The sequence below is a fragment of the Scyliorhinus canicula genome, chromosome 9 (assembly GCF_902713615.1).
Source record: "Scyliorhinus canicula chromosome 9, sScyCan1.1, whole genome shotgun sequence".
NCBI lineage: Eukaryota > Metazoa > Chordata > Chondrichthyes > Carcharhiniformes > Scyliorhinidae > Scyliorhinus > Scyliorhinus canicula.
The window spans coordinates 161,142,964-161,166,996 of NC_052154.1; the positions used below are offsets into that span (position 1 = coordinate 161,142,964).

Consider the following 24,033-nt stretch of genomic DNA (forward strand, 5'->3'; position numbering starts at 1 on the left):
CACCCTTCTATGCTACCCTTTACCTTCTGTGACCGAGCCAGTTCTGTATCCATCTTACGACCTTACATCTGATCCCATGTGACTTCGCCTTTTGTACCAGTCTGCCATGAGGCACCTTGTCAAAGGCTTTATTAAAGTTCATGTAAACAACATTCACTGCCCTCCCCTCATCAGTCATCTTCGGCACCTCCTCAAAAACCCCAATCAAGTTAGTGAGGCATGACCTCCCCTTCACAAAACCATGCTGTCTATCGTTGATGAGTCCATTTGTTTCCAAAGGGGTATAAATCCTGTCCCTGAGAATTCTCTCCAATAATTTACCTACTACTGGCGTGAGGCTCACCGGCCTATAGTTTCCTCGATTATCCCTGCTACGTTTCTTAAATAGTGGTACTGCATTAGCTAATCTCTAGTCGTCTGGGATCTCACCTGTAGCCAATGAGGATACAAAGATGTTCGTTAAGGCCCCAGCAATTTCCTACCGTACTTCCCTCAGTATTCTGGGGTAAATCCCAACCGGACTAGGAGACTTATCTACCTTAATGCCTTTTAAAAGACCCAATACCACCTCCTTTTCAAAGTCAATATGACCCAGACTGTCCACACACACTACCCAAGAAACATCTTCCACAAAGTTCTTTTATTTGGTGAACACTGATGCAAAGTATTCATTTAGTGCCTCACCCATTTCCTCTGGATCAACACAGATTCTCCCCACTGTCCTTAAGTGGTCCAATCGTGTACCTGGCCACCCTCTGGCTTTTAAAATATGAATAAAAAGCTTTGGGATTCACTTTAATCCTACTTGCCAAGGACTTTTCATAACCCCTCTGAGCCCTCCTAATTTCCCGCTTAAGTACTTTCCTACTTACTTTATGCTCCTCAAGAATTTTGAATGTCCCCACCCTTCTAGACCATACAAAAGTCTCCTTTTCCTTTTTGACAAGGTTCATAATATCCCTCGTTATCCAAGGCTCCTTAAATTTCCCGTACATATCCTTCGTTCTCTCAGGAACGTGACTTTCCTGAATCCTTATGTCGCTTGAAAGACTCTCAGAATTTTTTTTTTATAAATGTTTTTATTCTCCATTTTCACATTTTCCTTCAAAATGTACACCCCACCAACAAGCAGTAAACGGTAACAGATACAAAGTCAATACCCTTAACATCAACAATGATCCCATCCTCCCACCACCCCAACCAACGGCCCACCTGTCAATATATGCATCAAATAAAACAAACCCTCCCACGGTGGAAAAAAAAAGGCGGAAAAGAGAAAGGAGTCCAGAATCGCCCATGGTCACCATTAACCTATAGAGTCCCCCCCCCCCCGACGGCACTCAATGCCATCCAACCTCCAAAAGAGTACCGTAAATGACACCCAAGAGTTGTAAACCCCCCCCCCACTCCTCCCCTCCACTTCCTCCTGTAATAATCCTCTCCCCCCCACCCCCAACCCGGTTCCTGCCCCCAACTTTCCACCCCGGCTAGACCCCTCGGACCTTCTCCTTTACACTGTGCCTACGGAAGCACAGAGTCACTACTCTTGGCGGCTCACTCGCCTTTGGTAGAGGCCTCCACGACTGATGAGCCCGATCCAGCTCATATCGGGAGGGATCTTCCCCCTCCCCTAATAGTTTCGCCAACATCGTGGCAAAATACTCAGCCGGCGTCGGTCCTTACAGTCCTTCGGGCAGCCCCACAATCCTCAAATTCTGTCGCCTGGATCTGTTTTCCAGGTCTTCCATTTGGCCTCGCAGATCCTTGTTGATCTCTGTCACCTTCCGCATCTCCTTGCCCATCGAGGTAAGTTGATCACTGTGCTGTAGTAATGTCTCTTCCACTTCCTTTAGCGCCTCGCCTTGCTCCCGCACCTCCACCACCGCCGTCCTCACCAGGGTAATCGCTTCCTCCACCAGCACTTTCAAAACCGCCCCCATCTCCTTCCTCATTGCCTCCAAGTGTTTTGTAAACTGCCTTTCGACTTCCACGGCCATCATCGTAGTTATTTCTTCAGCCGTAAGCAATGAGGCCTCCCCTGGTTCTCCAGCCTCAAGTTGCTTTACTGACCCCGCGGTGACCTTTCCACTCCCCGACGGACTTTCAGCCGCTTTTTTCACGGCCGCTTTTTTGCTGATCTTTGACATTTCCCCTCTCTGTGCTGTCTCCCGACTTTTGCTGCCTCCTCTGCCCTTAGGACCGGGCGTTACCCCCCGGCATTGCCGTTCCCGAACGGGAGCCCTCCAACGTGCGGCTGCCTCCTGCCTGCTGTCACCGGAAGTCCTCGACTCCCAGATATTTGATGTTGATTTATCCTTCAACAGCCGCACCCAATCCAAATTCTTCAATTCCTGTCTCGTGTTTATTGTAATTTGCCTTTCCCCAGTTTAGCACCTTAATGCGAGGGTTATCCTCATCCCTATCCAAAAGTTCCCTAAAACTTACGGAATTGTGGTCACTACTCCCAAAATATTCCCCTACTGAAACCTCAACCACCGGTCCAGGCTTATTCCCCAGTACCAGGTCCAGTACTGCCCCTTCCTTAGTTGGACTGTCTACATATTGCATCAAGAAGCCTTCCTAGATGCACCTTACAAACTCTGCCCCATCCAAACCCCGAGCACTAAGGTAGTCCCAATCAATATAGGAGAAATTAAAATCCCCTACCACAGCCTGTTACTTTTGCATCTTTCCAATACCCCTCGACCTATCTGCTCCTCTATCTCTTGCTGGCAGTTGAGGGGGCCTGTAATAAATGCCCAACATTGTGATTGCCCCCTTCCTTCTCCTGACCTCTCCCCAGATTGCCTCATTGTATGAGCTCTCCGAGGTGTCCTCCCGCAGTACGCCTATAATATTCTCCTTAATGAGTAATGCTACTCCCCCACCCCTTTTACATCCTCTTCCATCTCTTCTGAAGCATCTGTAACCTTCAACGTTCAGCTGCCAATCCTGCCCTTCCTTTAACCACATTTCTGTGATAGCCACAACATCATAATTCCAAGTACCAATAAGTGCCCTTAAGTTCATCTGCCTTACCTGCTATAACTTCGGCCGTTGAAACAAATACACTTCAAACCACTGCGTTTGAGCAGACAGGGTGATTTTGTTCTCTTATTTTTGTTCTCTATTTCCCCTTCAGTTATTACACCTTCTAAGTTAACGCACTGGTTCCCACCCCCCTGCCATATTAGTTTAAATCTTTCTAACAAATTTAATTTATTCCCATCTATTCTAACCACTTGTTTGTTCATTTCTCAGCTAGTTTTCTTTCTTCCTCTTGGCTTCCAATATCATTTTCGGAAGTTTTAAAGTAAGAGTTTGTATAAGAAAAAACGGATGGAGTGAAGAAAGAGAAAATAGAAAACATTTGCATTTTAAACCAGCCAAAAAGTCCAGATATTGAAGATGGCCATGTCAGTACATGTGTTAAACTTTGCTATATTTCATGTGCATCATATTACGTTGAATTTATTCTGTGACGTTCTCTGGATCCCGGAGATACATGGACAATTCACTGACAAGTAACCTTGTTTGCAGTGTTGAATTTGGTGAGAATTTAGTGGATGTTCATTGCTCATGCGGTTACTGATTTTACTGAAATAGTGTTTTTAGGCTTTACTTGATTGGTTCGGGGATGGTGCTCCTACCTGTCAGCTGCAGCAACCCACGATGAAGTTGAGCTCCTTGTATTTCTGATGGTATATGTTGCCTGGGCAGCTGGGACAGGCATGTCGGATGGGGAGCGGAGAATTCACAGTTAAAATGACCTCAGCCCAGTTTTGTATGAAACATGTTTTTTTGTCGGGTAGCTGCTGTTTCAGTAATGAATTTTAAATGGAGTTATGTAGTTTTTTTTTCAGATTGGTGATGATAGAATCACACTGTTTACCATCCTCTCACCAATAGTGCCAAATCATTGTTCACAGCTTCCTTACTGTTTAATAAATATTCATTCCTTCTGCCTCTAGGCTAAACTGAGCAGACTTTGTGCACGGGACAAAAGTCTCCAAGACCTGGAAGCCAAGGTTTTGCAGCTGAAAATGGATAAGGTATGCTGCAAGGCGAGGCAGAATGACAGCACAAATGTGAAATATGTACATCATAGAATACATACAGTGCAGCAGGAGGCCACGTGGCCCATTGAGTCTGCTCCAACCCTCCGATAGAGCACATTACTTAGGCCCACTCCCCTGCCCCATCCCCATAATCCCACCCAACCTCTGGACACTGAGGGGCAATTTAGCGAGGCCAATCCACCTAAACGGCACATCTTTGGACTAGGGAGGAAACTGAAACACCCAGAGGAAATCCGCGCAGACACTGGGAGAATGTGCCAGCTACACACAGACCATCACCCAAGGCCGGAATTGAACCCGGGTCCCTGGCGCTGTGAAGTAGTGTTAACCACTGTTCACTGTGCCACCGTGCCATACATATTATAAGAAATAGGAGTAGGAGCAGACCATATGTTGCACAAGACTGCTCTGCCATTCAATAAGCTCATAGTTGAATTTCTCCATCAACTCTTGTTGGCCAACTCTTGTTGGCCATCAGTGTTGGCCAAATTAAACCCCCTCAGAATCTTGTATGTTTCAATGAGATTATTTTTCATTCTTTTAAACTCCAAAACCTTTGGACCCCAATTCTGCTCGATCGGTCCCCCGAGACAAGCGTCCCATCCCAGGAATCAGTTTCTGTAATAAAACACATAATGCAAAAAATACACAACAGAGTGATCAAAATAGGTTAATATTCTGTTTATTACTCTTCAGCTGAATTATTAGCCTGTAGCAATTACTTGGTAATCCATCAGCTCTGTTCGGGAAAGGCTCACTTCAGGCAAATGAAGTTTAAGTGTGCAATTTTAGGTTCTGTGGAACTATTTTCAAAGAGAACTGTGCAGTTATTTTTGTTTGGCTCCCTTTTAAATTACCTCTTTGATTAAAAGCAGTGATTCTTACGGCCAACTGTTTGACTGCAAGGAGTTCCCTTTGCAAGTCTCGATCCTGTTGTTACCGATGGCCCACAAGTGTACTTCCCAGCATGATCAGCAGAGAGGGTACTCAGGACAATTGTTGCTCAGATTAAGAATGTATAACTTTCTCAACTTGGCGATAGAGCCTAGGGCCTTCCTGGTCTCTGTGTCTTTATAGAACTGCTGATTGGGTTTGATAGGGAATGAGCTGATGGGCGAACAGTAGTATAGTGGTTGTGCTACTGAACTGCTGGTCCCAAAACCTGGACTTATAAAGTTTTTACAGCATGGAACGAAGCCCTTCGGCCCATCGTGTCTGTACTGGCTGTCAAGCACCTATCTACTCTAATCCCATTTTCCAGCACTTGTCCCTTAGCCTTGTATGCTGTGGCATTTCAAGGGCTCATTTAAGTACTTCTTAAATGTTGTGAGGGTTCCCGCCTCTGCCACCCTTTCAGGCAGTGAGTTCCAGATTCCAACCATCTTCTGGATGAAAATGTATTTCCTCCAATCCTCTCTAAACCTCCTGAGCCTTCCACACTTTCTACGTCTCATATAATTTTATATACCTAAATCTGGATCCACGTCAGTCTTCTCTACTTCAAGGGAACAACCCCAGCCAATCCAGTTTCTCTTGATAGCTGAAACGATCAAGCATGGGCAATATACTGATGAATCTCCACTCTGTCTAGTGCAGTCACTTACTTCCAAGAGTGTGATGACCAGAACTGTAAACAGTACTCCAGCGTGGCCCAATGAGTATTTTATGCAGCTCCATAATAACGTCCCTGCTTTTATATTTTATGCAAGTTTCCCATTGCATTTAATCAAAGAGGTCATTAAAAGGCATGGTGTTTAACACTACTGCTTCACAGTGCCAGGGACCCGGATTTGTTTCCAGCCTTGAGTGACTGTGTGGAGTTTGCAAGTTGTCCCTGTGCCTGCGTTGGTTTCCTCCGGGTGCTCTGGTTTCCTCCCACAGTCCAAAGATGTACAGGTTAAGCAGATTGGCCATCGTGGGGTTATGGAGATAGGGTGGGCCTAGATGGACCGCTTTTTCAGAGGGTCAGTGCAGACTCGATGGGCCAAAAGGCCTCCTTCTGCACTGTAAGGATTCTAAGGATTCAATATGCCTTAAGTACCGTCTCTACCTGTCTTGCTGTCTTCTGGGATCTATTGACATGCACACCAACGTCCCCCTGATTCTTTCTACATCCTGGGGTCCTGCCATTCATCGTCTCTTGCCTTGCCTTGTTAAATACGGCTACACCCCATTGCTTCTCGCTTCAGCGTATGTTCCCACCGCCCAGCCCCATCACTGCTCATTTTCAAAAACAGAAACCAGTTGTGATGACTGTACCGGGGGCTCGGAAGTGAGTGTAGTCTTCAGATGGTGAGGGACTTGGCTGGGCATTGCCCTTGCACCTTGATCCTGGCACTGCCACCCTGTCTTCTCATTTTTTTGGAGGGGAGCTGCTTGCATTGGGAGCAGGGGGGGGGGGGGGGGGGGGGGGGGGAGCGTACGGAGGCCTGAATTGGTATTACTGTCGGTGGGGATGGAATGCCTGCATTGATGTTACGGTAGGGCTGGGGTGAGGCCCCCATAGGTGGTTGAGGGGGTGGGGGGAGGGGAAGGAGGGGTAAGGGTGCTGAGGGGAGGGCTCTAATGCCCCTATGTCAGCTATGATGGGGGAAGGGGTCTTTAACTTCAATCTGAGATCAGGGTGCCCAATATGAATAACCCACGAGGGGAGCTGCTGAATTTAAATTCAGTTAATTAACTTGATCTAAAATAATAAGTTGGAATCAGTAATGGTGATCATGAATCTACCAGGACCAGTCCTGTGAACAGATAAAGAAAATGTCTGCTACCTTATCTGCTGCAGAAACTGATACTCAACCTGCACTGTCAGACAAAGGCAGGACAGGGCTCTTCTCTGGAGCCTTAAGACAATGACAGAATGATTTGTTGTGGTGGATTTTGTTTGCTTGCCCGCCTTGTTCAATGAGGGCAGAACAAAGCGAAGCCTGCACTCTGGTAACAGTCCAACAACTGAAGATGGCTGGTGCTGAAACCTTAAAGGTGAATTGCTATGTTTCATTGCGCTTCTAGATAGAGTGTAAGAATCGAAGCAATTGAAATTATCATAAGGAAAAGATTGGAGACAAATTCTATAAATCATGAATGTTTACTCACAATCCCATTCTGACTCAACATGGACAAGGAATCGATGCCTTCAGCCAGTAAACCACTAGGGAATGAGCAAAGATGAGGATCAGTGCTTTTACCACTAGATCCATAGGAGGAGATTTTCAATCTTTTGAAAAAGGGCAATTTAAGTTGGATATTTGAGCTTTGATTTGGGTAATGGTTTAGTGTTCGCTGAGTTGGTTTGATCCAAGTTATGCACCTGTAGGTCAACAGTTGGTGACTTCAATATTGTACCAAGTGTAGCAATTATTAATCTATTTGATACAAGGCACTGAAGTAAGAGGAAAAGGTCCTCTGTTTAAAGCCAAGTTGTGTCTCGTAATTTCTGCCATACTTGGGTAATCCAGACTCCTCCCCTATACAGTCACGTGCCCATCTTGGCTGCCAATCTAGATTTAAGCCTGTAACTTCTTTCCCTCCATTGCACACCTAGCGTTCCACCCAACTCCTACTGGCAGATATTTAACTCCTGCCTCAGACTCCTCTTCTCACTCAGTCATGCAATCTTTCATTTCTCAGATACTTTATGCTCTACATAGTCTTTTGACTTCCATCTGCTCCGACCACCATTCCAGGCGTGAGCCTTATTTGATCGCATCCATAGCTATCCTATATGTCACTCTCTGTATTCTCCAATGGCCTGTTGCAGCTCTTGTCACTGCATATTTATGAGTAGCAACTTCACCTCTTGTCTTGTCAAACTTGCATATCCTGGGTGCCAACCTCCTTCCCTTTGGGCTCTGTCAGTGGATCAGTCGCTGCACTTCTCCACATTTCTCTCCAAAGTGTCCATTCACTGATGTCGCTTAAACAGAAACTTTGCTTATAGGGTGTTGGTGATAACTGCACCCTTCGTTTTATTCAGGTATGACGAGAATTGCTTCCAAGTTCTAATCTGTCATGTCTCTTCAGGACAAGCTTGAATCTGTACTGGACGTAACGCACAGGCAACTGGATCAATACAGAGGACAGCCAACCCACACTGAGAAGATCGCCTATCAACAGCGACTTCTGCAAGAGGACCTAGTTCAAATCAGAGCTGAAATTTCAAAAGTCTGCACAGTAAGTGCTCCCTACATACTTCATGTCAAACCATTTAACCAGTTATTGCAGCTTGCATAGTCTATGAAAAAGGCCATTTTCAAAATATCAGTTGTTCTCAATAATCAACTGACTGAAGGTGGCATTGTAGGTTCGGTGTCTGACACACGAGTACACTAAAGCCAAACCTTGTAACAACTCTACCACAAGGCTGCTTCATATCAATTTCATTTTCCACTCACTAGGGCGGCATGGTGGCCCAGCGATTAGCACTGCTACCTCACGGCGCTGAGGACCCGGGTTCGATCCAGGCCCCGGGTGACAGTCTATGGGGAGTTTGCACATTCTCCCCGTGTCTGCGTGGGTCTCGCCCCCGCAATCCAAAGATGTGCAGGGTAGGTGGATTGGCCACATTAAATTGCCCCTTAATTGGATGTTTTTTTTTTAAATTCCATTCGCTTTGGTGTAACTTCAGTCTGGTGAGAAGCCACATTTTATATGTGCTCAAGCAACCAATCAGATACTAAGGGAAGTCTGAAAACTTTGTGTAGAATCTCTTTCATTTTCTCATCATATTAAAATGAATGTTTCTGCCTGCTGTTCTGTTTATAAAAATTGATAATGAGAGCAAAGTTGCTGGTCAGAATGCAATTTTTCTGCAATGTAACAAATGCAGATGCAGCCCTCGTTGCAACCAGCAGGTCAGAACCTATAGTAAAGCTGCAGCTTAGTAGGTACGAGAGCTGTCAAAAACTGTTACTGCTATGGCAGGAAGTATTCAGAGTATTGCCACAGTTGTGTTTCAACTTTTAGGGCAATGAGGTTCTCCCTTTTGAGGTCAAACGTTTGGAGTCATTTCATTCAAGTAATGATGATTAGTTATTCAATTCATAGAGCCATTTAGGCACAGAAGGCTGTGGTCAAATCTCTCTGTATTGTAATCTATTCGGTCTCATTCCCCCTACTCCATCCCTGTAGCTCTGAAAGTTTATTTCCTTCAAGTGCCCATTCAATTTTGTTTTGAAATCACCGACTGTCTCTGTCCCCACCACAATTATTGGCAGTGAACAGCGGGTCATTATCATATGCTGCGTAAAAAACTCTCCTTGTGTATCTGTACTTGTCACAACATATGAGTTGCAATGCATAAAATGTATCTGACCCTGTGCACCCAGATATAGTCTTCATAACGGCCTCCGTATTCATCGTTGATGAGTCTGCTTATCAATCATCATGTTTGAACTCAAAAGACACCATCCTCCTCATCACTACCGTTAATGTCTTTTTTAATTTCCTCCCGAGCTCCTGAAAATCCAAATGTAGGCTTTCAATACCTGAGCGCACTCTGTCATTGGTACTAACATGTAACAGCTTCTGGCTTACTCTCTTCTCCCTGCAGAAAATTCTGCACCCTTTCCTGGATGTCCTTTACACTGGCATCAGTGAGGCAACACATCACGTGAGATGCGCAATAAGCGCATCGCACTGCCTTCAATCATAACCTGTCTCACGTTGAGCATTTTATGGGTTAAATTATATTTCTTTTAAATTTGGTCACTAGTGTTGAACAGCAGTGCTTCTCCGAGGCCAAATGCAAAATATGAGCAACATTTTTTCTGAGTCAGAAATCTCGAAAGGTTTATGGTGTGGATTAGCAAACTGTTCAGGTGGAACATTTTGCTGGTCTTTTCAATGAATGTTTGAACTCTTCTTGGGAAATTAATGCAAGACTGGAGTGAGAAAAAGCTCCGTGGTAGAGAATATATGAATCAGATGACAAGGTCAAGCAATTGAAGCTGTAATGATAAACTCCTTCAAAAAGGAATTTGGCTATTAAGTACCATCTATATTCTCTGGTCTTTGCTCCGACGCTGGACTTCAATCAAACCAATTGCCTGGTGTTTCTGAGAATTGTCTTTAGGGAAGTGACGCACTCCACTTGAGGGCAAATGTTTGAAATCTAAATAGTCCTGTTTTCTTCCCTGAAGCATGGGCTAGGGAGGAGAAATTAGTTTCTTCATTTGACTCGCAAAATACATATGTCAAGATTGGAGTTGGGATTAATCCCTCCCCCTTCATAATCCAATCATCAGTGTGTTGATTGGAATCATTGAGGCCTAAGCATGACTTTTTTTTCTGGCTATTTCCGAAATGATTTACATAGAAACCTACATATAAATAAATAATCTTTATCATTGTCACAATTGCTATATCTAACTCCTTCTTGAAATTACACAATGTTTTGACCTCAAAACTTTGTGGTAGTAAATTGCAGATTCACCATTCTCTGGGGGAAGATATTTCTCCTCATCTCAGTCTGAAAAGGTTTACCTCAAACTAGAATCCCTAGTTCTGGACTTCCCCACCATCAGGAACATTCCTTCTGAATATAGCCTGTCTAATCCTGTTAGAATTTTAAAAGTTTCTATTAGATCTCCCCTTGCTCTTCTAAACTCCAATATAATCCGAACAGACTTGGTCCCGCCTCGTATGACAGTCCCGCAATCCCAGGAATCAGCTAGTAATCTTTTGCTGTACTCCCTCCATAGCAAGAACATCCTTCTTCAGATAAGGACATCAAAACTGCACTCAATACTCCAGGTGTGGCCTCACCAATGACTCACACAATTGCAGAAGAACATCCCTATTCCTATACGCAAATCCTCTTGCTATGAAGGCCGTCATACCATTTACCTTCTTTACTGTCCAATATTGCTTTCAGCAATTGTTGCACTGAGACACCAAGGACTTGCTGAGTATCCACCTCTCTCAATTTACACCCATTCAAATAATGATCTGCCTTCCTAATTTTGCTACCGAAGCAGATAACCTCACATTTATCTGCATTATACTGCATCTACCTTGCAAATGCCCATTAATCCCACTGACGTATTTCTGCATCCTCCTGAAAATCACTTATTGTCACACGTAGGCTTCAAATGAAGTTACTGTGAAAAGTCCCTGGTCGCCACATTCCAGCGCCTGTTCGGGGAGGCTGGTACAGGAATTGAACCTGTGCTGCTGGCCTTGTTCTGCTTTACAAACCAGCTGTTAAGCCCACTGTGCTAAACCATCTCCTCAGCCAACCTCCCACGCAACTTTATATCATCAGCAAATTTGGGGATAATACATTTGGTTCCCTTATCCAAATCATCATTATATAATGTGAACAGTTGGGGTTCTAGCACAGAACACTGCAGTCACTGCCTGCAAATGGGAAAATGACCCATTTATTACAACTTTTTGCTTCTTGTCTGCTAACCAGCTGTCTATCCATCTCGACACTACTCGTAATCCTACGTGCTCAAACTTTGCATAATAATCTGCTGTGTGGAACCTTGTCAAAAGCCTTCTGAATGTCTAAATAAACCACATTTACTGTTTCTCCCTGGTTAACTCTACTAGTTACATCTTCAAAGAATTCTAGTAGATTTGTCAAACGTGTTTTCCCTTTTGAAAATCCATGCTAACTTTCACAGAATCACAGAATTTACAGTGCAGAAGCAGGCCATTCGGACCATCGAGTCTGCACCGGCCCTTGGGCAGAGCACCCTACCTAAGCCCACACGTCCACCCTATCCCCACACTGCCACCCTATTCCCGTAACCCCACCTTACCTTTTCTGGACCACTACGGGCAAGTTAGCATGGCCAATCCACCAACCCCGCACATCTTTGGACTGTGGGAGGAAACCGGAGCACCTGGAGGAAACTTGTACAGACACGGGGAGAACGTGCAGACTCCGCACAGACAGTGACCCAAGTCGGGAATCGAACCTGCGACCCTGGCGCTGTGAAGCTACTGTGCTAACCACTATGCTACCATGCTGCCTACTTTGTTTGATTATACCATTGTTTTCCAAATGTTGATAATTGACTCTAGCAACTTCCCTATATCGACATTAGGCTCACTGGTCTATAGTTCCCTGTTTTCTCTCTGCCTCCTTTTTTTGAATAGTGGGGTTATATTAGCTACTCTCCAATCTGTATGAGCCATTCCAGAGTCCAAAGAATTTTGGAAAATGACCTGCAATGGATCTTCTATTTCTAGAGCCGCTACCTTAAGTACTCTGGGATGAAGATTATCAGGCCCTGAGGATTTATCTGCCTTCAATCGCATTTAATTTCCCCAAAACCATTTCGCACCAATACAAATTACCTTCAACTCATCACTAAAACTTGTGTTACTCAGATCTTCCAGTACATTATTCATGTCTTCCTTTGTGAAGACAGAAGCAAAGTATGAATTTAGTTCCTCAGCCATTTCTTTGTTCCCGGTTATGCATTCCCCTGTTTCTGAGTGTAAGGGGCCTACATTCATTTTTATCAATCTTTTTCTCTATACATAACTATAGAAACTTTTACAGGCAGTTTTTATGTTCCCCACTAGCTTTCTTTGATATTGTATTTTCCCCAACTTAATCAATCCTTTGGTCTGCCTTTGCTGAATTTTAAACTGTTCCCCAGCCTCTCTATTGCTTTTTCTTGCTAATTTGTATGCCTCTTTGAATTGAATAGTATCTCCAATTTCCCCATTTTCTTCACGGGTAATATTGAGGGAGGTCATTCAGATAATTTTGCCAAACTAGGGATCTGTGCTACATTTTGAGCTCAGTGATTGGACAAATGGATTGTAGTTCTGGCTATTGCTGCATTAACAGTGCCTTGCGGGATGATGAGTCAATATAATAGACAATGCTAGAGAATGATAAAATAACTATTGTCCACTCACTTCTAATCCATTAATTGGTGTATTTGTTTTTCCATCGAATACACTGTGGAATTAAACAAACTCCTGTATCATTTTTCTGTAGGAGTTGGAGAATGCATGGAAAGAATATGAACAGACAGAAAATGATGTGAACCAGCTCAAAGAAGCAATCCTGGGGCACATGAAAACAGCATCAAGTCCCCAGGTAAGTTCATTGCGTAGGGGTTGTATTTTATTGAAATAATAAATACTGGCTAAGTGCAAGACAACACTTAAGATATCAAATTGTTATGTTACTGTTTTCAGGAGTGAGTGAAAAGGAAATGACATGTTTCATTTTTAAAAGCACATAGTCTGTAGGAATATCAAAGGCTTTGAGTTCTTGGGAAAGGATGAGTTCTAGTAGCAGATAATTGGAGGTTGGTGGGAGGTGAGTGGTATGGGGGCGGGAGGGGGGAGGATATGGAGCAAAAAGTAGAGTAAAGGTCAGAGGGAACCCCTTAGGCTTATGGGGGCGATATTCCCCAATCTGTAGTAAAGTAGATAAATTCCCATTACAACAGTGTGTGATAGTCGGTATTAGGGGTATTACAGTACCCAGGTGGAAGCTGCAACACCATTGGTGTGGGAGGTACCTGAGACAGCAAGATCATTGGTGAAGCCTGCCTGCTGGTTCTGCCCAGTAAGGTGGAGTATTAGAGTCTGTGTCTCCCCAGCTGCTGCATTCTGTACCTGCGCTGCTGGGGGAAACATCTCGTCCAATAAAGCCTTCAATTGTCATCCAATCTCGCTTCTGGAGTCATTGATCGAGCATCACAGTGGGAGGAGATACTGCTTGGATATTGCAATTAAGGCACCATGTTTGAGCAGAACTAAAGCAGGTTTATACTGAAATTTGACCTTTTTCTTTTGCTGATCTTCAGGAGCTTGATTTGAGCATTTGGGGTACAACTGCAATGATCATAAAATTCAACAAAATATATCAACTATAATGAAAAACCGTGTAGTTGATAATGTTGCTTGTTTGTCCATCATTCTAATATCAACACTATCTTTGAACGTGAATGCATTTTTAAGAAATATTTTCCCTTTCTCCTTTAATCTACCAATTTCAGCCCATCCTGAAGGTGTTAACTTGTTGCTGGGCAAAATTTCACAACTTAATGCTTTGTTTACCTCAAGATTTGACTGATCTAATGCACTCCTGGCTGGCCTATAAACATAAGTTCATCTAAAACTCTGCTGCCTGCAACCTAACTCGCCAAGTTCTGTTCAATCATTAACCGTATGCTTGATAAACCCGCATTGGCCCCAGTCAAACAATGCTTCAATTTTAAAATTCTCATTCTTGTTTCAGATATTTCCATGGTTTATCCCCTCCCTACTTCTGAAACCCTCCTCCAATTCTAGCCACTGCCATATCCCTGGTTTTAATCAACCTTCCATTGACTGCCATGACTTGAAATGTTGAGGCCCTTAGCTCTGCAATTCCCTCCATGAACCCCACTACTTTCTTTCTTCCTTTAAGATGCTCCCTATCCAGGCCATTTGCCTTCTGCCCTGATACCTTTAATATTATCTTAGATGCATATTTAATCAAAGTTGTGATCTTCAGATTTCACAATATCTGTTGTCTTCTCCAATGGGACCATTGTGTTTCTGAAAATGTCTTCTGTACAACTTCTTACACAATTCTCTTGATGCCTGAGTGGCGGCATGGTGGCCCAGTGGTTATCACTGCTGTCTCACGACACCAGGGACCTGGGTTCAATTCCTGCCTTGGGTCACTGTCTGTGTGGAGTTTGCACTTTCTCCCCGTGTCCGGTTTCCTTCCACATCCAAATATGTGCAGGTTAGGTGGATTGGCTATGTTTAATTGCCCCTTAGTGTTCAAAAAATATGTGTAGATAAGGTTAAGGGGTTATTGGATAGGACGGTGGCATACTCTTTCAGATGGTCGGTACAGACTTGATGGGCCAAATGGCCTCCTTCTGCACTGTCGGGATTCTATGATTCTGTCTTAAGCCCTTTTATTATTTCTGCGGGGATTCCATCACATCCTTCTGCTTCAGCTTATAGAACCTTCCTCCGGTTCTGTAAACTGTACCATCTCCACTGTCAGTTTTTCTTGGTGCTTGCCTTTATTTTCTCATGCAGAGTGTCCATGCTTCCTTTTTCTGTTCTTCCAATTCTCTGCACTGCTCCCCCCACCATCTCTCTCTTGCAGTATTTTGCTTTGAGCTTTTTTTGATTTCCCCTGATTCTCTAGAGCTGATTTTTTAACTTTCACGGCAATTAGATATGAGTAGATCCTCTGAAGTAGTTTGGAAGCCACAGCAAACCATTACATTAGCTGTGATCAATTGGGTTTTAGGAAAGGCTGTGGAACTAAAGGGCTGTGGCTGTTAAGTGAAAGGAGCGTAGAATATAAGCAAGACGTGTGCTCCTGCCTGGTGTATTATGAAAAGACCAGTTGAACTGGCAAAAAGCTATTGAAAGGGTTGGAGACTAACAGAGTTGACAGGAGAGATTGTAGCTCTATATATGGAACAGACATTTTAGTTTTAGTATTTGGTGAACTGAACCCAATGTAATTAGGCAAGCGGGGAGACAAGATTGTCTACTGAAATGAAATGAAAATGAAAATCGCTTATTGTCACAAGTAGGCTTCAAATGAAGTTACTGTGAAAAGCCCCTAGTCTCCACATTCCGGCGCCTGTTCGGGGAGGCTGGTACGGGTACTGTCACCACTGGTTAGCACTGTTGATTCAGAGGCTCGGGTTTGATTCCCGGCTTGGGTCTCTGTCTGTGCGGACTCTGCAAGTTCTTCCAATGTCTGTGTGGGTTTCTTCCGGGTGTTCCGGTTTCCTCCCACAAATCCTGAAAGACGTGCTTGTTAGGTGAACTGGACATTCTGAATTCTCCCTCTGTGTACCTGAACAGGCGCCAGAGTGTGGCGGCACAGGGCTTTTCACAGTAACTTCATTGCAGTGTTAATGTAGCCATGATGTGGAGATGCCGGCGTTGGACTGGGGTGAGCACAGTAAGAAGTCTTACAACACTAGGTTAAAGTCCAACAGGTTTGTTTCAAACACGAGCTTTCGGAGCTGCGCTCCGAACGCTCGTGTTTGAAACAAACCTGTTGGACTTTAACCTGGTGTTGTAAGACTTCTTACAGTGTTAATGTAAGCCTACTTGTGACATTAATAAAGATTATTATTATTAACATCCACGTGGAAGCCATTATAAAAGAGACACCAGATCAGCACAGTGGGCTAAAGAGCTGGCTTGTAATGCAGAACAATGCCAACAGCGCGGGTTCAATTCCTGTACCGGCGCTGGAATGTGGCGACTAGGGGCTTTTCACAGTAACATCATTGAAGCCTACTTGTGACAATAAGCTATTATTATCATCATTATTATTATTATTATGATTATTATTATTATTAGATGAAGCATAGAAAGGTGGCAATGCAGGAGGTCAAATGGTGAAGGTAGCAAAATCTGGTGATGACCAGGCCCGAGTAGCTCGCACAGCAGAAGACCTATTGATATTAATGGATAGAATAAATGAAGTGGTGAAAGCTAACAATGAAAATTAATGTAAAATACCCTATCCCTGCAACACCGGAAACGTTAGGGACCTTCAAGCGGCTATTGGATAGGTACATGGATTAGGGTAGAATAATGGAGTGTAGATTAATTTCTTCTGAAGGGCAGCATGGTAACATTGTGGATAGCACAATTGCTTCACAGTTCCAGGGTCCCAAGTTCGATTTCGACTTGGGTCACTGTCTGTGTGGAGTCTGCACATCCTCCCCGTGTGTGCGTGGGTTTCCTCCGGATACTCCGGTTTCCTCCCACAGTCCAAAGATGTGCAGGTTGGATGGATTGGTCATGATAAATTGCCCTTAGTGTCCAAAATTCTATGATTAACCTAGGACAAAAGTTCGGCACAACATCGTGGGCCGAAGGGGCTGTTCTGTGCTGTATTTTTCTATCTATCTATCTATCTAACACTGTAGCACAAGGGGCAGTACTGTAGCACAAGTGGATAGCACTGTGGCTTCACAGCGCCAGGGTCCCAGGTTCGATTCCCCGCTGGACCACTGTCTGTGTGGAGTATGCACGTTCTCCCCGTGTTTTGCGTGGGTTTCCTCCGGGTGCTCCGGTTTCCTCCCACAGTCCAAAGACGTGCAGGTTGGGTGGATTGGCCATGATAAATTGCCCTTAGTGACCAAAAAGGTTAAGAGGGGTTATTGGGTTAGGGTGGAAGTGTGGCCTTAAGTGGGTCGGTGCAGACTTGATGGGCCGAATGGCCACCTTCTGCACCGTATGTATGTTCTATGTTCTAACCTACACAGCTGTGGACACTAAGGGGCAATTTAGCAAGGCAAATCTACCTAATCTGCACATCTTTGGACTGTGGGCGGAAACCAGAGCATCCGGAGGAAGCCCACACAGACACGGGAGAACGTGTAAACTCCACACAGTCACCCAAGGTCGGAATCGAACCCTAGTCCCTGTCATTGTGAGGGAGCAGTGCTCACCACTGTGCCACCGTGCCGCTTGTTTGGAATAATTTGAATTTGTAAGCTGATGGCTGATTTTGCTGCATTCAGGATCAAGAACAGATAAGAAAGGATCTGTGGAGGATCGAGGATGTTATGGGAGGCCTCAGTGTGAACAAGAACAAATATAGAATGATTATTGAATCCATTCAGAATCCTGGTGAGTAAAGGGTGTCTGTGTGTGTGTCTGTGTGTGTGTCTGTGTGTGTGTGTTTTGCCAGTACACAATGAAATAATGAATCATTCGAATTGTTACAATGGGATCTTGTTAAGCAAAAATGTTTGCCTTGCTTGCCTACGGAACAATCAAACAAACCATGTACTTCAAGCAATACATATTGGGCCACAACTGCCAGGCTCCCCGGTGTCTGATTTGGGGGGTACCCCAAAGATGCGCTGGGGAATCCCTATTGGAAGTTCCCACATAAAGATTACCCGGAAAATATCCAGAAGGGCTAACTACCGCTGGACAATTGCGCTGGGCTGGGGCATAGCGACAAATCGATTTAAATCATGAACTTTGGCTGGTTCATCCAGTTTTACCCTTCTAACCAGAATAGCTGTTTTAAACACCCAGACCAAACCCCCTCCTTCCCCCGGGGACCCTGCTATACCACCCACCAGCCCAACAGCCACGACCCGACTTCCACTCGACCCGTCGCTGCTGCTGGTCTCCCCGTGGCTCCGCTGCCCACCCTGCCTGTGGCTCTTCCGCCCACCCTGCCTGTGGCTCTTCCGCCCACCCTGCCTGTGGCTCTTCCGCCCACCCTGCCTGTGGCTCTTCCGCCCACCCTGCCTGTGGCTCTTCCGCCCACCCTGCCTGTGGCTCTTCCGCCCACCCTGCCTGTGGCTCTTCCGCCCACCCTGCCTGTGGCTCTTCCGCCCACCCTGCCTGTGGCTCTTCCGCCCACCCTGCCTGTGGCTCCGCCGCCTGCCCTGCCCTGATCTACAAATGTGAAGACTGTCTCATGCTCAGTTGGTGGCACAATTGCCTCTGAATCACAAGGTTCTAGGTTCAAGCCCCACTTTTTCCAGGCCATTTCATGATTTTAAGAATCAACCACATTGTTGTAGGTCTTGAGTCACATGTCGACCAAACCAGGTAACGGGGCAGATTTCCTTCCCTAAAGGACATTAATGAACCAGATGGGTTTTATGACCATTGACGATGTTTTCGTGGTCACTATACTTATAATTCCAGATTTTTATTGAACCCAGGTCCCCTGGGTCTCTGGGTTACCAGTGACAATATCACTTGAAAAATGCTGCTCGAGTGGACTGTAAAAAATCCCATGGCACTAATTCAATGAAGAGCAGAGGAGTTATTCCTGTTGGCCAACATTTATCCCTCGATTTACATTGCAGAAACACATTGTCAAATTGCTGTTTGTGAGAGTTTGCTTTACGCATATTGGCATTTTCCACATTACAATAGTGATTACATTCAAAAAAGTACTTCATTGGCTGCAAAGCGCTTTGATATATCTAGTGGTCATGAAAAGCGCTGTGTTAATGCAAGTTTTTATTTTTTCTCTTTATGACCTTTAGCACTGCTGAGGTCTGTTATTTTGTACAAAGTACAACGGCATAATTGAATCACCACTTAAGATTGTGGCAAAGTAGTGCAGGACAGTTAAGGGGAGAGGCGCATTTTGAATGAACTGTGTGTTAGCACTAATCCCATGTACCTAAATTGAAGCAAGTTCCTCTATTTGAAAAATATCTGTTGAGCTACTTCAGTTAATTTTAGTGTGTAATTGGTTTTGAAGATTATTCTGAGCAGCTTTTTGAAGGTCGTATTGTATGCCAATTTAATGATTTGTAATTTGATAAATTGTTAGATTAGTTGAAAGATGGGAAATATCACCTGATCCCTGATACGTGGTATTAAGCTAATAATAATGACCACACTTGACTATCTCTCTTATGCAGACCAACAAACCAAACAATGTTGCAGTCATAAAGATTTTGCAAGGGACCATAATTACTGTTTTGCAGTATTAAATCCAGATGCTAGTCTTCATCGAACTTGAATTTTATCCTCTTCAAAATGGAATCTGATGTGGGAGATTTATCCCTGGTAACCCTTGAAGACAGCAACAGCACATCTTAGTACAAGCTAGCTTTGACAGTAATGACAAACTCACTTCTTCACTGTCTGTTTGAAAAGTACAACCAATGTTGGACCTGTGTTCTCCAGATAAATCTTGAACTCGTACTGAGGTACACAACAGAGCTACTTGCATACCCAGCTGGAAAGAGATTTGTTTAGGAGGGAGAAAATGTCAATGGATGGGGCCATTCTTTTAACCTTGCTCACTTTGTTTGAAAAGACACAAAGTGTGAAAATATGTACTTTGACCACCCAAGTCAAATACTGCTATTTGGGAAAGACTGCTCACATGTGTGTTTACCCCTGTGCTCATTGACCTGCATTGGTTCTTAATCAGCATTGCTTCAAATTTTGAAATTCTCATTCCTGGTTTTCAAATTATTCTTTCCTATCTCTGTATTTCCCACCAACTCTATTACCCTCCAAGATCTCTGCCCCAGTCTTGCCTCTGCACATCCCTGACTTCAATTGCTCCACCATCGAGGCCATACATTCACCTGCCTGCATCCTAAACTCTGGACTTTCTTCTCCAAACCTCTACTCCTTTGTTGTCCTTCAAGTCCTCGTCTGTGCTCATACCTGCCTATGTGGACCAGTCTGAAACTTTGTTTGGTAAAGCTCCTGTGAAACGCCTTGAGACGTTTTATTAACTTAAAAATATGCGATATAAATGGAAGTTGTTTTTGTTTAAAATTGTCAGGAACTGGCCCAAGATAATAACGCAGCTAAGAAAAAGCAAAAGCTAACTTTGGATTAATTTCCATGCTTTCCTGATTGTGACTAAAAAGGTAGTTGTTTCTTCTGTGTAGAAAGAAAAACTGTGCCTTCAGTGCCTTCGTCAATGGTGCCTTCTGTAATAAACACACTCACAGTGAAAGAGGAGAAAACTAGTTCTCGGCTGAGTCCCTCAGTCAGTCCGGTGCTGCCTTCTCCAGGGTCTGTGGAAAGACAACTTCAACCTCAGCAACAGCCTGCTAATCTGCCACTGTTCAAACCTCAACCTCTGCCTCAGTTCAGACAACATCCAAAGGCGGTAAGTCTCTCCATACATAGTATGATCATACTATAAACTTCCCTTGGGCATGAAATAACTGATATTTTTCACTTAAAAAGGGAAAGAATTTTTTCACAGATGGAAATTGAACAGGAAGTGACCAGGAAATCTGGCATTTCACAATCATGCCAAGACTCCTGCATGAATCTTCACAACGTTGATTTTCCTGTCAGGTTTCAAATCCATGTTGACCAATCTAATATTCTCAGGTTTTGGGAATCGGAAAAAGCCATTTAATCCAACTAGATCTCCATGTCACATTCCAGGGGCGGGATTCTCCGTTGGTCAACGGTGCATTTTGGGCGTGCGATCGGGCAGAGAATAGCTCCTGACGCCGAAATTGCAGCAAGTGCCGGTTTGATGCTGAATTACGATGCTCCGCCTCCATGAAAATGGTGTCAATATGACGCAAGCTGCGAGTAGTTGAAACACAGTTTGCATATGATTTGTGGGCCCATCCGTGATTCTCCGCCTTTGATGGCCCGAGTACCCGGCGGCGTGGTCCACGTGTGCTGTCGCAAATTGTGAACCTGCCGTGTTGGCTGCTGAGAGAGGGCATAATGACAGTGTCCAATATCACCATACTTTACCAACAGTCAAGCCGCTGGCCAGGGGGCTATAGACAGGGCTGGGAGGAGTAGTGGGGGTGGCCAGGAGGTGGGCTGTGGGGTGGATGGGTACGCAACACCATTACCGCAGCCGGCAAGGCAGCCATACCACTGTCAGCCCGCTATCAACCTGGGTGTCCTGGGTCGTACAGGTAACCCCCCAGCCCCCAGGTGCCCTCTGGCCTCAACCAACCCATCAGCTGTATGGACGCTCCAGCACAACCTGTCCCATCTTTTTGGCCAGATGTGTGTGTGTTTGGGGGGTGTATAGATTAAGCGCGGCTACAGCTTGTCAGCCCTGCAAACGTCCATCACGGACCAGGCGATTCCCGCACCGTTTTTCGTGGGTTTTGATGGTGTTCCACGCAGCGCTGATGCTAGCCCCTCTTTGATAGCAGAATACGGTGGAGGTGTGGCCCCGATTTTTCTGACGTGGAACTCCACGGATTCTCCGTTGGCGTCAGCACTTTGACTCAGAAACTGAGAATCTGGCCCCATGTCCTTTACCCTTTGCGTATCTTGCTCTGCTTGAATTCCCCACTTAATTATATCCTCTAATTTTTGAATCCTTTAATTTGTCTCTCAGTTTTGGCTGATTTTTCATAGTTTTGAAAACCGCTGTCCTCTCTAAATCAATTTTCTGGCTCTTTAATCTTGCTGATCACTGAGTCATGGTATCATTGTGGTTGGCCTATGTCAAAGGCAATATTCTTCTTGTTGTATGATGATCTGTGCTCCAACTGTGGCCTTACGAATGTCTTGTCCAGATCTGATATCATCATAATGATGTCTCTTTTTAATCCTATTAAAAAACCTCATGTAGCTGGAGGATCAAGCTCCTCCGCGACCACCTCTTCCCCACATGTACAGTCCTGATGACCAGCCACCAGCTGTACCACCTCTTCCAAAAGATGCGACAGTCATCAGGCATACATCAGTTCGGGGACTGAAACGCCAGTCTGATGAAAGGAAGAGAGACCGGGAGTATGGTCAATACATGAATGGAGATTACAAGGTAAGCAAATTAAGTATAACTTTCTACCAATGGCAAGAAAATAGCCATTAGCAATATATATATTTTTTTATGTTTTTATTGAGTTTTTGTGATGTACAAAACAAGCATAACGCGACAAACAGTAGGATAAAGAAAAATATTTACACATCGGTTGGTTTCAATTATTTGCATACATACATGGTCGTTCTTTCTCTTGTGCTATTTACAGTGGTGGTTGAGATTTCCTGTTTTCCTTCCCATTGGTTTTTTGGTTCTGGCTGTTTCCCCTGCTCCCCTGTCTTCTCTTTTCCTACCCTCCTCCCCCCCCTCTTGGTCATTTGCCTTGCCTTCTTCCTTCATCTGTGCTTGTGCCCTGTTTCTGTTATGTTGGTGTGATACTGCTTCTCATGCTGCTTTTGTTGGGCATGGTGGGGTTCATTGGATTCATGTCTCGCTACCCCCCTCCCACTCCCCCTACTCTTCCCCTCCTCCCCCCCCCCCCCCCCCTTGTGTCATGGCTGCTCCCTCCTGTACTTTGACTTCTTCGCTGTTGGCTACAAACAGGTCATGGAACAACCAAGTGAATGGCTCCCATGTTTTGTGGAAGCCCTCCTTCCACCCTCGGATGTCAAATTTAATTTTCTCCATTTGGAGAAATTCCAATAGGTCGGACAGCCAGTCTGCAGCTGTTGGTGGTGCTGCTGACTGCCAGCTGAGCAGAATTCTCCAGCAGGCAATTAGGGAGGGAAAGGCAAGGGTGTTGGCCCTCCTCCCCATGAAGAACTCTGGCTGTTCTGAAAACCCAAAGACTGAGGGTAGAATTCTCCCAACGGGAGACTAAGTGCCGATGCCGGAGTGAAAACCAGAGTGTTTCACTCCGTCGGAGGCCGCTTCTCGCCCCCTTTTCTCCCACCCCCGGGGTCCTAGGAGCGGCGCCGCGTCATTTACATGCGCCGGGCCTTGGCGTTGCGTAAAAGCGGCGCCACGTAAATTACGCAGCCCGCGTCACGTAAATTACGTCACCCGTGCATGCGCAGGTTGGCCGGCGCCAACCCGCGCATGTGCGGTTGCCGTCCGCCCCGCTGGCGCCCTGCAAGAAATGGAGGAGTGATCTTGCGGGGCGGCGGAGGAAAGGAGTGCGTCCTTGGCATGGTTCACATTTGTCCTCCACCTCCGGGAAGAACCTGCTCATTCGGGTTCGAGTTAAGTGGGCTCTGTGCACCACTTTTAGCTGCATTAGTCTTAGCCTTGCGTTTGTGGAGGTGGAGCTGACTCTGTGCAGTGCTCCGCTTCAGAGTCCGTATCCTATTTCAAACCCCAAATCCTCCTCCCACTTCTCCCTCGTTTTGTCCAGTTGGGTATTGGCCCCCCTTAGCAGTTGCCCATACATGTCACCACAGTTCCCTTTCCCTAGGATGTCCACGTCCTCTAGTAGTGATTATCGTGGTGGTCGTGGATATGTCCTTGTTTCTCTTCATAGGAAACTTTTGATCTGTACGTACCTTGGTTTGTTTCCCCCATCAGCTGGAATCTTTCTGTCAGCTCCTCGAGCATTGTTAGCCTGTTATTGGTGTATAAGTTCCTAACTGTCAGCTGCCCTAAACATGATCGCTAGTGGTTCCAGTGCGAAGCCATTTGCAATATGTGGCCACATAAGAGTAAAGACTGATTGAAGTTTCTTTACATCAATTCATTGCAGTAATTGTTTTTTTTGCAACTGCAAATTGCCGGTTCAAGAGAGGATTGTCAAAA

General features: G+C 45.0%; 1 protein-coding gene across 15 annotated transcripts in view; it reads left to right on the forward strand.

Annotated features, from left to right (window-relative positions):
* The window catches only part of plekha7b (pleckstrin homology domain containing, family A member 7b), a 636,198-nt gene that overhangs the window by 553,233 nt on the left and 58,932 nt on the right, over nucleotides 1-24,033 (forward strand). For all 15 annotated transcript variants that reach the window (XM_038808072.1, XM_038808076.1, XM_038808066.1 and 12 more), the window contains 6 exons: nucleotides 3,972-4,052; nucleotides 8,103-8,252; nucleotides 13,045-13,146; nucleotides 17,564-17,672; nucleotides 20,435-20,658; nucleotides 22,111-22,302. In XM_038808072.1, coding sequence (XP_038664000.1) covers nucleotides 3,972-4,052; nucleotides 8,103-8,252; nucleotides 13,045-13,146; nucleotides 17,564-17,672; nucleotides 20,435-20,658; nucleotides 22,111-22,302 — 858 coding nt within the window. The remainder of the gene's footprint in view (nucleotides 1-3,971; nucleotides 4,053-8,102; nucleotides 8,253-13,044; nucleotides 13,147-17,563; nucleotides 17,673-20,434; nucleotides 20,659-22,110; nucleotides 22,303-24,033) is intronic.